The 14,663-nt window shown below is 43.3% G+C and overlaps 1 protein-coding gene across 24 annotated transcripts in view; it reads right to left on the bottom strand.

The window, feature by feature from the left end:
• ZBTB20 (zinc finger and BTB domain containing 20) overlaps nucleotides 1-14,663 on the bottom strand; it is a 785,951-nt gene that overhangs the window by 31,722 nt on the left and 739,566 nt on the right. For all 24 annotated transcript variants that reach the window (XM_032360146.1, XM_032360066.1, XM_032360076.1 and 21 more), the window contains one exon: nucleotides 14,253-14,440. In XM_032360146.1, the coding sequence (XP_032216037.1) occupies nucleotides 14,253-14,440 (188 nt within the window). The remainder of the gene's footprint in view (nucleotides 1-14,252; nucleotides 14,441-14,663) is intronic.

Here is a 14,663-nt window from a genome sequence, read left to right as displayed (position 1 = left end):
TCCAACACAAAGGAAATCATTAGCGCGTTTTAAATGTCGCTTTCTCTTCCCTCCTGGCCCCCCCTACTCACCCCAGTGCTTCCTTAGTCCAATGCACTGGCCACAGATGGCAACCATATTCCAAAGCTGAGTATATACAAAATCGTGCCATGGAGAACAGAGTGGCTTCAAAGTTAGCTTTCTTTGGTGGAGACTCTAGAGGAGTGAACTCATCTCTCATTCATTTAATCCTCTATTCATTCAGCCAGGAGTCTGTTTCCCTGCACATTCTTCTAGTGTCCAGCCAGTTGAGGGAGGATGGGTGTGAAGAACTCTCTTGAGGGCCCTTCCAGCAGGAGGGCACTGGGATTTTAAGCCAAGCTCTTGTTTCCCTGGGCCAGCTCTGCCTGCTCTTGATCAAATCACGCCAGTCCCATGAGAGGAGCTGGGGAGCACTGCGTGGGGGGTAGATTTCCCAAGAATGGCCTCCTTGCTCGACTGACAGCACACGCTGTGTCCCCTAGACAAGGATTAGACCAGGGGAAAAAGGTGAAACAAGGAGGAGGGTGGGGGTCGCAGAAAACTCTGCAGGATGGTACGGTAATGGGAGATGGGAGTGGGAAAAACCTTTCCTTTTTCTTGTTTCAAGGTTTGCTGGAGCTTTCGCCTAATCATCTGTTTGAGCATCTTGAAAGTAAGTATCTATTTTCATGATATCTATCAAAAACAGGCACCAGATTATACTACAAACTTGACCTTAACCCTGCCATATTGTTACTAGAATCAAAACATGTAGCAGCCTACATCCAACAGAAAACCATTCTGTTTTCCCAGCATAAAAACCAGAGGGTATCTACGATGCACTTTGTTTTGTAGGTCTGCTGAAGGGGAAAAAAAAAAAAAACCCCAGTAAGAAATCCGTACTTATACTTTCAGCCATGGATAGAACGCTCACAAACACGGTCTACCCTTCCTTTCGCTCCGCTCTTCCCCACCACGTTCATTCATTCAACAACTATTTGCTGAGCACCTGCTACGGCCAAGCACTCTGCTAGGTACTAAGGATCCAGCAGCGAACAAGAGAGGATTTCTGCCCTCACCAGTTCTTCTGCTTGGTCCAAATAAGCATTTAATAATTTAAGTTGCAGCATGTTATTTGAGGAACAGGGATGATTTGTCTTACCTACAATTTCTTCTGAATCTTTCTCAAACATATTTCTTGAAGGTCCAGTCTCCTTTAACTAAGATGTTCTGTCTTGACTCCCTCTTTTTCTATTGTGATCTTTGTTCATTTCTTGGCTACAATGTTGAGAATGCAGATCACAACTGCTACCTTTTTTCTTTTCCTTTTTCTTTTGGTGGGACTGCAACCTTGAGGGATTGTTACTTCGCAAGCTACACATATATTTTCTCTGTAAATATCGAACCATCTAATCTGTGTCTTTGGATTCTGCTGATTAGGCATCAACATACAATTTAAGGAATACTGTATAGGAGATACAGAAATCACAACTCAGTACGTCAGTGTTTTAAAGCTCTGACTTGGGGCTTATAGAGACTTCATACAGTCTAGTTTAGCATTTGATCTGCACCTCTTACTAAGAGACTTATAGCCCAAATTCCACACCCACATGTCCCTGGAATGCTATACTCAAAATGCTCTGGAGTAGCAAATATCCAAAATGATCTCCATTACCAAAAACTATGTGGGCACCAGAGGGAAAGGAAGGGCTTACTTGGTGTAAGGAGCCAGCAAGTCTTACTGAATTTCTTAAGAATATTTATATTTTTTTCAACTCCTGCAAACTGCTTTGGAATGGAAGAAGGTGAGTGAGCTGGGCGATTCAGAGCACTCTTTCTCTGCAGCGAAACACATTTACTCTTCTAACTTTGCCTCTATTTTCAATTATTTCAAAATACTCTGAAGCCATCAGGCAGACTCTTTCGGAAGGATGAAAGATGCGTCTCTTTGGAGAAGGGCCCTGGGATGTGGCAGCACAGCATCTGCCCATTCTCAGGACCTGCTCGTTTGGCCCTTTCAGCTGTCAGTGCCGGGAGGTGACTGCGGAAGGAGGATGCACAGCACGGCCAGGTCCGGCTTCTACAAAGACGTATCCTGAGCTAAGACAGCGCACAGATCCCTTCCCTATAATTCAAAAATCTCTCATTGACTGGAATGCACTTGAGGACAAGAAGGAATTTAATAGATCAATACTATCTTACCGAATCATCATATGAATAATACTCTAAACCTTCCCTATACTAAGAAGAAAAGAGTCAGAAAGGTATTTTTTAACTTGTTTGAGCTACAGTTTCCTTATCTCTAAAATGGAACATTTTGTAAGAATGATAGTACTTGACACACAGTGGATGCTTAGAAAATATTAGTCCTCTACCAATTTTAGGACAAAATCCGAACCAAGACAAATGAGGGAGTGAAGGAAGGCAAAAAGGCAATGGAGAGGCTTCTCAGTCTACCGGGGCCTGAATCCAAGAAAGGGTAAGGAGGGGGGCACTGGCTTCTTCTTGAAGTGAGGAGGTCCCTGTCCCATGTGTTCTCCTACAGATCCGGGCCTCGAGTTAGTCACTCTCGGGGGGCTGGAGGGTGGGGAGGATGTGGGCTCTGCTACTGTGACATACATCTTTTATGTTGCATCAATTTTAGTACATATTTACTTAATAATTTAAAACATTTCAACCAGAGCTAATGCTCAGAATCACTGAGTGTTGGCTGTCCTTCTAGTGCTGTTTTAGGAGCTTTCCATATAGCATTCCATCTCATCCTTATAATAAACCCCAGGAGACAGATACTATTTGCATTCTCATTATGCACACGAGAAAATGGAAATATAGGGAGGTTAGGTAAAGACACGTAAAAGGCACTCACAGGCTGAAGTTCACATTAAAAAGCACACATATGTAGACCGTGGGGGTGAGAACACATTTTCTCAGCAACACATGGTCCAAATCTATTCCATGATCAGAGATTGAAGAAGTCACTTTAGAAGTCTGTTATTATACTTGCCTCCGCCTGCAGGCATCTTGAGGGGACTTGAAAGAGCTTTAGGAACCAGTCCACATTTGGATGCTCACATCGGACTTGCTTCTGAGTTTACTTTTGGGGGTCAAGTTTGAGCATGCGGATTCTGTTTGGGATATACCATGGGGGAAGTGGCTCTCTCCTTCTTTTTGTCCTCTGACCCCAGCCTGAAGAAAGCTATACATTGTGTCCCAGAAAAATACCCACATAGGCAAGCACACATGTGAGTATATCTTCTTAGGAGGTTCACAGACTCTGAGAGGGAGGTCTGGTACCATAATACCAAGCCTCCAGGCCAACATTTCCTCTTCTAAAGGAGTCCTTCTGGAGGGAGAGGGTTGCCTCTGCCTGAAGCCTCTGCCTGGATCACTGCCCAAGGACAGTGCCCAGGTCTGCTTGGAGTGCCTCTCAGCATGTTAACCCAGGATTAATGTCTACTTCAGAAACCCAGGATCCAACCACTCCTCCAGGACCCTTAGGTCAGGAATAAAATGGAATAAATCAGATTTCTGGGGGTTTCCTTAAAATTGGGGGGAAAAAAATCCTAATCAGCCCTTAACTGCATACGGAGACCTACAATATTTCCCCAAGGAAAAGCTATGCATCTTTTGCCCTGGAGTTAACACCTGATGGTTGAAGTTCAGAATTTGCATGTGTATTTTCTGTGAGACATGGAATTATGCTCTATAGCTCAAGTGAATATATACCTTTCTTCTACTGTTTCCTTTATATCTAAGTACCCGGTCAAGGCAGAGAGACAATAAGTGATTATACAGAAAAGAAAATGATTACCAAAAAATTAATGACAAAGTTAATTTCACTTCTTGCAATTATTCATGTGGTGTTCTTCATGCCATGTCAAGCACTCTTAAAAATCATGTATGCCTGGTTGAATACTGCATGAGATTTTGGTATAAAACCAGTACCATGGACCTAGTTAAAAGCACTGATGACAAATGAGTGGGAAGAACTCTTTTTTGGAGGTGGACAGTAAAGGGGAAACTCAAAGTCCATTTTGGCACTAACTATGAATTCATTCTTCCTTGTGAAATGACAAAGACTCGTATTCACAGTTATTCCATGTGGTTGTTTATATAATTCCTAGTAGTGATAAAATAATTTTCTTATTTGTTTAGAAGTAATTTAATAGCAGAGGAAAATAGCATTTGATTTAGATGGTTCCAGAACACGAAGTAGAAGTAATTGCAGGTACTGTGTGTCCATGGGAGAGTGGCCTTAAGGGATGTCTTTGGCCATCAAAGAGAACAATACAGACCAAATAAAAAGTTTTAAAAAACTTCCACAAGATAGTGAACTTGAGGATGTCCTGTGACAACGAAGAATTACATGAGAACAACACATAAGGTGTTGTTAGTAATACAGAGCTACTTGAATGGAACCTATCATAAAAGAATTTCTCAGAATGTGATATTTTCAAAAAGATTACTCTTTAAGAGAACTTGTTTTAAAATTCTGGGGGAAAATTTTAGGGCTCAAAGTATATGGTACCTGGCCCCTGGCTAATGCTTAGAGATTACTAAGGATGAGTGAATATTTGTGAAGCCATCTGAAGAAGACACACACAATTCTTACAGAGCATTCATTCTTATTAGCTAAAAGGAAGAGAAAGCCATGCTGGAAAGGAGTAGAGAAAGAACTAATATAATCACTGATTAGTTGGGCTTGGGTAGTGACTTCACATTTCTTTTTCACATATTTATCATTTCAATTGCTGTGTACATGGAAGATCTAATTCTCTCTCACCTCACCTATTTAATTGCAGAGTCTCCCTTAACACTGGTTTTTATTCTTTAGTCTATAAATAGGCTTGAGACTCTCACATCATAAAAATATTCCCTACCCTGCTTTTGTATTACCTGTTCATTATTTCTTTGTAAAATATTAAACCTCTTGAAAAAGTAGTGCCGAGCTGTTGGCTTTCTCATTCATCTTCTCTTTGCTCTCGAACCCCCTTTTATTGTACTTTTGTGATGCAGCTGGCTCTGCTGTCTTAACAGCCACCAGGAAGCCACCAATCCTTGGTGTCTGCAGCACCCAGCATTGCTGACCCTTCTCCCCAAGGGTCCTTCGGGATTATTCTGCGGTTCCTCCTGTATCTCAGACCTTCTTTTCTTCTCCTCCTTCGCTTGCTCCTCATTCTCTTTCTTACCACTCCCTGCAAGTATTCTATTTTCTCTTTTTTCTCTCCACAAAGTCTTCTTTGAACTTACTCCCATATTCATGGCATCAGGTTGGCCGCTTGGTGAAAGCATTAGCTGGCCCTAATTTCAAATCTTCCTGCTGTGCTTCATGACCTATTTGTGACTCTATGTTAATTGTCTCCATTGGGTCTACCCCTGGTGTCTCATTCTCAGCGTTGTTTAAAAGTGAACTGTACTCTACTCCTCTAAACATTTCCTCTTGTCTCCTCTTTCTGACATCTTGGAGTTAGGTCCTTTGATTTCTCTTAACTAACACTCAATCAGTTGTTAAAGCTGTCTACCCTCATCCATAAAGTCTGTTGAGCCTGGTTCATCACTAGCCCCCTTCCAGTTACCCAAAGTCTGAACTACTGACAAAGCTTCCCAGGCTCTCTCCTACCCCAACTACCTCTTCCCACATCCATGCATGCTTTACACCCTTGCTGCTAAATTAGAGCTTCTTACAGCAAAGTCTTGAGCATGGCTGCTCCTACTTAAAACCTACCCATAGCTTTACATCACAATGAAGACTCCTTATCCCTTACACCTGTGCCTTATTTCGAAAGAAATTCTATTCATTTTTCAAGAAAGCTCAAATGGAACCTTTCCTGGTAAACTGAACTGGATGTTACTATAAACTTTATGAACTTTCTAACTTCTATCTCAGATAATGGTGATTTGAGGACCTGCACTAAGTTTTAAGATTCTTGGTGGCAAGGTCTGGTTGTCTCTACCTTTATATGCCCATAGAAGTCCCTTTAGGGCCAGGCACATAAGAAGTACCTTACACACTCTTGCCAAGTGAATGAATCAATGCTATGGTAGATCCAGGTGTATAGGACATATCTTTAACCTTTCTGCAAGGTAGCTGTTTGTGAAGGTAGCTGATCTTCTCTATGAGATTCCAAATCTCTGTACATAGGGCTCTAGTTTATAAAATCGCATCCTACATAATACGTAGTTCTGGTCCTCCACACTGAAAGCATTCAGTAAGTTGACAGATGAACAGTCTTGACTCTCTTCCTGTTCAGAAAAACATTAAGTTCTCCTGGGTAGCAGGGAGCATAGTATGGTGGGAGAAGGAGTAGGGTTCTGGTTTTGGCTCTTTGACTTACTACGTGGAAACCTCTTGGTAGAACACTTGCCTTCTGTGGGCCTGTTTCCTCATCTGAAAAATAGTGGATTCAGACCACCTTCCATCTCTTCCAGTGCTGATAAAAAGGACTCACTGGTACACATTCTGAGAGAGAACAAAGGATACAGAGGCAGGAGAAAAGCGAAAAGTGCTTATTCAGCTGACGTGTCAACAGGGGGGGTTGAGCTGACTGTGGTACTACTTGATGTGAGGTGATTGGTGGAAGGATTCGACTTGAAATTTCCTAAAGCAAGGAATTCCCAGAGTCTTCATGCACAGTCTCAACGGATCCTCGATGCTCCCTCTCTGAGGCCAATTTTTGTTTTTTAAGTCAGGACGTGAGAATCCCGGACAGATACGGAGGAGCACTAATTTTATATAATGAAACTTGCCACGTGTGGAGAAAGCACATATGAGACTGTCACTAGCTGCTGCAGATAAGAATTAAAGATGTATTCTCTCAAGATATGGGATGGCAAGATGAAGACCAGGGCCCTGAAAACCAGCAGTGAGTCTTAACAATTATATGTGGACAATTACAGGCACCTTCTCGCAATACTTGGGAGAGCAGTATGGCATGCAGTAGCTCGAAGCAGTGGGTCCCGAGACCAGATTTGCCAAGGGACCTGGGAGAATTTCAACAGAGGACAGATTGCTAGAACTGGAAAGACCACAAGTCAGTGACAGAGTTCCAGCGTGACACTTACAGGTGACTCTGCGGCTCCGAGAACGACTCTTTCTCAATAAGCAAAGTTATTTTGAAATCTGTTCATCAATAAATTATTACTAGGTTCCTCAATGCTTTCTTACATCTACTGACTGAATGAAAGAGGGCACTTTTGCTTATTAGAAACTAAGTGGGTGTCTTGCTTTATTTTTTAATAGGGAAGGAAATGTCTCTAGAAAGGATAGGCAATTCAGCCCAGCTGAATTTTAATGACAGGCAATGTTACCCAAATATAAAGTGCCCCATGGGTTTATATTAAAATGAGGTGAAACCTAAGAAGGCCTGAGTATTGTAACTGAACTGCTCCGTTTTCTGAAAACATCCTGCCTTTTTTTTTTTGGTTTCTCTGGCTTTTGCTTCTGTTCGTCTGCCTGGAATGCCATTCCCTCCCTCTTTTACCTTACACATACCTGCTCTTTCATGATCCAGGTCTAATGTCCCCTTCCCACCGCTTCAGGGCCCCTCCTCAGGAACACGTTAGCACTGTATTTGTACATCTCCCTTCACAGATTTCTAGTTTTAGCCAGGTGTCTGGGAACACTGAGCTCCTAAAGTGGGGGGACGGTATCTTGTTGGTGTCTTCACCCCTAGAGCTCACTGAGGACTTGGCATAGAAGCAGGGGCTCGGTAGCATTTGATGAACTACTAGAAGAAGGAATGCGTGCATAAAATGAGAAACGGGACTATTAGAAATTATTGCATGAAGGGAGCACGGAAGACATCCAGTTAAATTAGCAGTGTAGGGACAGAATGAGTTGTGATAAAAGGACAGAGAATTTTATAAAAAGAGGTAGACTGTGACATGAAACTTCAGGAAGACTTTTAACAATAAATGTGTCCCCAGATATGCTAAGTAGTGGCTCTGAGAATTTGGGCCAATAAAGACATTAACTGGCCTTCTGATGCACGAGGGCTGGACTAAGAACTGAAACCTCTAAATAAGAGGGCATTTAAGGGCATCAAAGGTAACAAAAGTAATTCCAAAGAGATTATGTATCAATTAACTCAGAGGCAGAAAGGTGACTGTTTATAAAGGGCAAGACTATCTTTAAAGGAATAAATCCACACTTAATAGGTAAGAGGTCTACCTGGCTAACGACACTGCAGAAAGATAGTTGAAACTGTTAGCTATGAAGAGGTAAATATGTCATTCTTTATAGAAAGTAGAATAAAGAGGGACGCAGGGCACTCTGGGGACAATGAGAACACTCAGTTATACCAAAGATGTTCTATTTACTGTTAAAACGATGTGGAATCTAGTAGAAAATTAATAGCAAAGCCATAGGATAATAGCTCTCTGTGGTTGCTCATCCCAGCCCATTCTGATTATGTTTCTTCTGCAAATTAGTGTGACCCCAAAATGTTTTCAGGATTGTCCAACTTGTCCTAAATTCCATAAATAAACTCTTTCAGAGGATGCTGTTTTTTGCCATGTCTCTATTACGGTTCTTCACAGATGGACCATTTTTGTCCTTTCAAAGCCTAAGAATAACTCTCGGTTATCAAGACATACCCAAACCCAGTTCAGCTGCTCCTGTGGGATTCCAGTGAGTTTAGACACATCTGCTGAGACACACGCATTTGAATCCAAATGAAGCTTTTGTTTGATTATACGTTTTGAACATTTTCGGAGGTTTTCTGGGGGCCAAAATGTTTTTCATTTTTTGGCACTCCAAACAGAGATCTTCGGTTATAAACACTGCCTTCTGAGCACCTCCAGCAGAAATCCCATCTTCGCGTGTGAACAGGTGCCTCGGGAAGTTTTTGGACGGTTTTACACTGCATCGGCTTTCTGATTGGAAACTTTCGGAACGCACAGTCAAGTTTGCCAAGGAGACCTTCAAACTTGCTTGAGCAGTTTTCACTCACACCGACATACGTTCACACATGCAGACAGCCCAAGTGAAAGCGAATCAGAGCCCTGCAAAACTGCAGTATCTTGCTTAAAGGTTAAATACCATACGCAAGCAAACTGAACAAAAAGGAGCGCGTGACAGGAGAGAGAACGAACTAATAGCAAGAGCGGAGGTGCAAACCGTTCAAGAGCGAGCGTGCCCCCCTTAAAGCGCTACTGGGGAGTTGAGGCGACACATCGTCTCAGTAAAACGCTGCCTTACCCAGCTTCCAGTGCGCGCCCAAGCATTTGTGAGTTGAGACACTTGTACCTTCAGCGTCTCGCTACCCACTCCTTTTACTCACAAACTTGTTCAGACGTCTATTTTGAAACACGTCCTTCTCCGACACAAACGGGCCAATCAGATTCAAACCCAGGAAGAGACAACACTACGCTCTAAATCGGGCTCTGCCGCGAACCCCATGTTTTGCCCGATTCCCTACACCGTTTCTTTTCCAGTTTGAGTATAAACCGAAAAGTGGAGACAGTAAAATAACTTCTTAAGCCCGAAGCCTGCAAAATTATTACAGCGTAAACTCACCCCCCACCCCCCCCCCCCCCCCCGCCGCAACCGGGCATGCCCGGAATTCAGGGGGAAATCTGCTTTCAAGTTGTTCCTATAGTCCTGGACCAGATGCTCTAAGGTGGCCAGAAACCTTTGTCTACACCCACTTAGCAGATTTCTGGCTCTTTATCAGGGACTAAGGGGTTTATTTGCAGAAATGAATCATTTCCTTCAAAATATCCTTTACCCTATTTACATGCTTGCATATTCCTTCCATTTTGTTTTCCCCCTACAGCTTTACTAAGGGAATTAATTATCTCGAAGAACAGGAACATACAGTAAGTACATCTGAAATACAGGATGAGACACAGTATGTCATCTATTAGGCCTGGCTAAGACCAGCAGCTGATGCTAAATGGGAAGGAACATGCACCAAATGTTTTTTAATCACAAAGTTAGTAATTAATTGCTCTTTAAAATACATTTTATGCTTCTTTCTGTCTGTGTACATGAAATGCACATTTATTACATGCCAAAAATTACAACATTATGGTTTAAATGTGACTGGCACGGAAGTCCGGAAATCAGAGTTAATGTTCCCACGGCAACTTTAATTCTGTCCGTGTGCACATGTAGGGCCATAACAGGCTTCCGCTCCAGGACAATACGTATAGATGGTCTGGGGAGGGAAGCTAAAGACCCATATACTCAACTGTAGTTACAGAAGAGAGACAAAGGGTAAAAATCATGCTCCTGTCCACATACATGGAGACCAAACAATGTCCCCACGCCTGGTGTTGTGTAATCAGGAAAGAAAGAATCTGCTATGGTGTGGGCACTCAAGGGGACAGTTTCTGTTGCTGTGGGAACCTGAACTTTGCATTTCCTGACTTTGGGGTAATTAAAATGTCAGCCTTAATGTGGCATTAATGGAGTTGGCCATAAAAAATCCTCTTTGTTTTGTTCTCTTAAAAAAAAAATTGCTTAGAAGTTCAAACTGAACCAAGTGTACTAAAAATTTTAATCTCGGGCACTTGGCCTGGTGATGGGGGTTCGGGGAGGGGCGGGGAGAAGCGAAGGGCTGGGAGCGGAAAGACCGATGAAGGTGGACAGCCAGAGAGGGAAAGGAAGGGCCCGCAGTCTCTTCAGACAGTGCTCAGCCCCAGCAGAGTCCTGCTACCTACGGAGCTAAAGTTAAACCCACCCACACAACAGTTTGGTAATGTGTAAAGGTTAAATTAAAAATAAATAAAAACTGTTAACGCATAAGTGCCTCTTGGCAAGGACCCAAAAGATGAGACAGCCTGCTGAGGCCAGTTCGAAACACCGGAAGGTAAGTCACCAGGGACATCAGCTTCCCACCAATGACATCAGAATAGGTGGGTCTAGGGCCAAAAAAGTCGGGAGCACAGCCACCGGGGGTGGGGGGGATAGGGGTGGGGGGGTGGGAGGTGGGCGGGGGAGAGAATCGCTTCTCCCTTCTGCGGGGCCTTATCTGGGGGAAAACAAAGTGGAAGGAGCATGCGAGTCGTTGCTCTGGTCGAGTCTGTCGCATGTACATGACGGTGACGTGCCACAGCTTGGCAGTTGTCAAGCTAGGGACGGCTTCATCTGCTCTGCTGACTTGGGTTGGGCCTGTTCACGCGTTTGAGCAGAGAGAGCTTGGCTCAGCTCTTCCTCAGCCTGTTCCTCGGCGGGGAACCGGTCTGTCAAACACCTAGAGCTTTTGTACCCTCTGCCTTCAGCAACTCATCCCAGTGCCGTGAGTTCTCATCATCGGAGTCCATTTACCACCGGGTTTTTAGAAAAGGTGAAGAGGCCACAAGCGAGAAGGTCATGGGGGAATGTTGCTAGGAGGTCCCTGTCAGTGGGCGCGCCGTGGCGATATTAACCTCACCATCTCACAAGGGGAAGCTTTTCTCAACCCTAGTCCTTCTTGGTTTGGATATTACTGGGATCTTTTGCAAAATCTGAAGTCGCTGGGCAGGCTAAGCAGCCAGCTGAAATCTTAGGGGTCAGACTTGTCTAAAACATGGGCCTGCGTCCTTCAGATGCGACAACACTACGTCTTACCCACTCTCACTGGTTCATAGGCACGGCTGACTCTTGTGGGGATGCTGATCGACTGTGTTTTAGAACTCAGTCACCAATATGATGGTTGCACATTTTCAAGAATGCCATTTATGGGCTTGGAACAGAGGATTCAGGCTGCTCACAGGGAGAGCAAATCCATAAACATCCCTCAGCATCTGAATGAGTTAACTACCGAGAGCAAGTCATTCATTGACAGAAGTGTCAATTTTCTCAGTTTTCTCATCCGTAAATTGGGAAGAATTATAATGACTGACAGGAAATGGGCATTAGAGCATGACTAAGAATAATTTTGCTAAACACATAACAAATAAAAAGGTGCTATAAAAATTCAGGCACTTGTGAAAGCTTGGAACACCACACACTGGTGGAATGTTTCTGAAGTTAAAGAGACTAACAAGTCAAGGGCACTATTTTTAAATGCCCCAAATCTGTTAGTTCTAAATAGGAACAGAATATTTTACCTTAAAGAAATTAGGCTTTTAAATTAATCTATGGTAAGAATGACATTTGAAAGTTAAAAAAAAAATCTTCTTGAATGCAAGAAGAGCATCCAAAAAATTTAACAGCTTAAAATAAACCTCTTTCCTGTCTTCTCTCAAGCAATCTCCAAATGGACAGATTTCTGTGAATCTTTCCTAAAAACAATTTTCTTCTAAGTGTAGGCTCAAATCAGGACAAACTACGATCCAAATAGATTTGGAGAAAAGCATAATCGATTTCAACAAGAGGTTAGGACAGAGAGAATGTGCACATCTTAATGGTAAAATCGGAATGACTTTCTACGCGGCTGGAGATTAGGTGTCTCCTCCCTCTCTGTTTTCCTTCCAACAGCTTTCAGATACCTCACTGAAAGCTCCGACCTCCTGGCTCCCTCTGGGTCACGTCTGAGCTGTATGGCAGCTATCACGCGCCTACAGTTTCTTGCTTGTATTCCAGGCTAATGCCAAGACCTGGCTGGAGGATGCTTATGGTAAAGTACAATCAGGGAAGCCCGGTGCCTTCTCTATTCAGCAAAACAGTCGTTTTGCTGCAACAGGGGATTTCTGGGCTAAGGCCATTCTATGTAATCTTCCCCATAAGGTGTGGCAGAAAGCCAGGCGATGAAGGTGCGCGTGCAGGAGCTCCAGGCCCTTCTCCACAGGAACCGGCCACCTTCCTGGTAGGTAGGGGCAGTGCGCACATGCCTACGGGCGCTGTGCCACACTATTTTCCAATTCTTCCTGTAATTACTATTAGGCTGGAGACTGCCAGGCAAGAAGGGCCAAGGATGTTACTATTATGATGGGTCCACAGAACACAGTCCTTGCTCCCGATCCCCAGGGTTGTCTACAGAAGCAGCAACTTAGTGCAAATCACAGAGGCTCTAGAGAGTTGGATCCCGTTCTTTCTCGTTTCATTTTCTAGCGACAGCTGGAGCAGGGTTTCAGCCCAGCTACCAAGAATAACAAGCTCCTTTCACCCCAACCTCAACCCCTGGGTTTTGTCCCTTTACCTATGATACTAGGATGATGAAGTAAGTAGGGAATGGAATCTTCCAGACACGGGCACATCTTGCCACTTTGCAGAGTTTTACATTTGTTTTGTCAGAAAAATAACAACAGGAGATTTAGACTCTCGTTTCCTAATTAATAATGCTTGTGTTCGTGGACAGGATAAATGCAGTCCTTTTTCAAAACAAGACTGTCTTGGTCTTATTCTTCCTCCTAAAGAAGGACACGCCAGCTCTTTGCCTGTTACTGGACATCCTGTGTGGAGGGCAGTTCAGAATACTTGCTGGGTATCTTAAGACCAAAAGAAGTATTTTTTTCAGATTGGACCCCAAAATTATTCCATTCTTTTCCATTGTCACCACACATGTTCCTTTCTCTTTGAAGTATTGGGTTACACTTCAAAGAGAGAAAAGCTCCAAAACATGATTTATCAACTTTCTTAAAATAGAATTTGAAGAAGTGACTCCCAGATTAGTGGGAAGACAGCAAAAATAAACAGCAATGGAGTGATTTCAATGGCGACGATCTCATTAAGCTGCCCATTTCCAAATTTAGCCCGTAGGCAGTTTTTTTAATTAAAAAATATTTTTAACCTGAATTCTTATTGGCTACGTGAAGTCTGGGTGGATTCTGAATTCTTGGAAGCCATTCTCTTTTCTTCTGTAAATTTATGCTATCCTTTAACCACTTCAAAATAAATTAAAAACTGGAAGGACGGAAATTCAGCCAAGCCAAATGAGACTCCAATAATTAATGCAAAGCTGACTTGTATTATGTAATTTCAAAATGGATGTTTCCTGTGTCTACTGGCTTTTCGAGGTCCATATTTGGTGGTTCAGTTTAGTCATGGTGGAAGTGCTGTTATTCAGATCGCGGGGACAAAAGAATAATTAGAAAACAATAACCCAACTTTTTTTTTTTTTTTTGAGTGAATGTTTTGAAAGAAAATGTGGTTCATGTAATGAATCAGCCTTTCGAGGCCAAGTGGCCAGACACCTGGTTTTAAAACACACTCGGGCTCTGGAAACAGCGACGTTGGCTGAATCAAGATGGAGGCGAGTTCCCTTCGGCTACTCTACAAGACCACACGGACACGGCTCATTCGGAACGCAAGAAAAAGCCAGAACCCAGGGGAGAAGCACGCTCCCAGTGCCGCGAAGACACCGTCACCTTACTGGTGTACTCACAATCAGATGACCCGGTGTGAGCGTGAGAGTTTGTCAGTGAATGTGTGGAGTGGATGAGGGCCGGGTCTGGAGACAAAACAGCTTCAAAGTTCAGGCAGGGAAGGCCCGGCTTGGCGCTGGATCCACCCGGCTGAGTAATCTCATTCTCCTCAGATGCCTTCTGGTTTTCAGCTGTCTTGGGTTTCTTCCTGAAAATAAACAAAGGGCCCTTTGAAGGAACTGACTGCATATTTGGGAAAAGGCATTTTTAGAATCTGTTAAAGATAACTTGATTTTTTTTTTTTTTCTGAGGGGGGATGGGAGGGAGTCCAGTATGTCCCTTGTTTTAAAACAAGCTGATTCTTGTTTTTTTCCCTCCAGTAATGGCCTAACTGGGAACACATGAAAGCATATGGGCCAAGCAAACAGCAC

This window comes from Mustela erminea, chromosome 1 (assembly GCF_009829155.1).
Source record: "Mustela erminea isolate mMusErm1 chromosome 1, mMusErm1.Pri, whole genome shotgun sequence".
In the NCBI taxonomy this organism is placed as follows: Eukaryota; Metazoa; Chordata; class Mammalia; order Carnivora; family Mustelidae; genus Mustela; species Mustela erminea.
The sequence above is the reverse complement of the archived record's forward strand: the minus strand, read 5'-3'. Positions and strand labels throughout refer to the sequence as shown.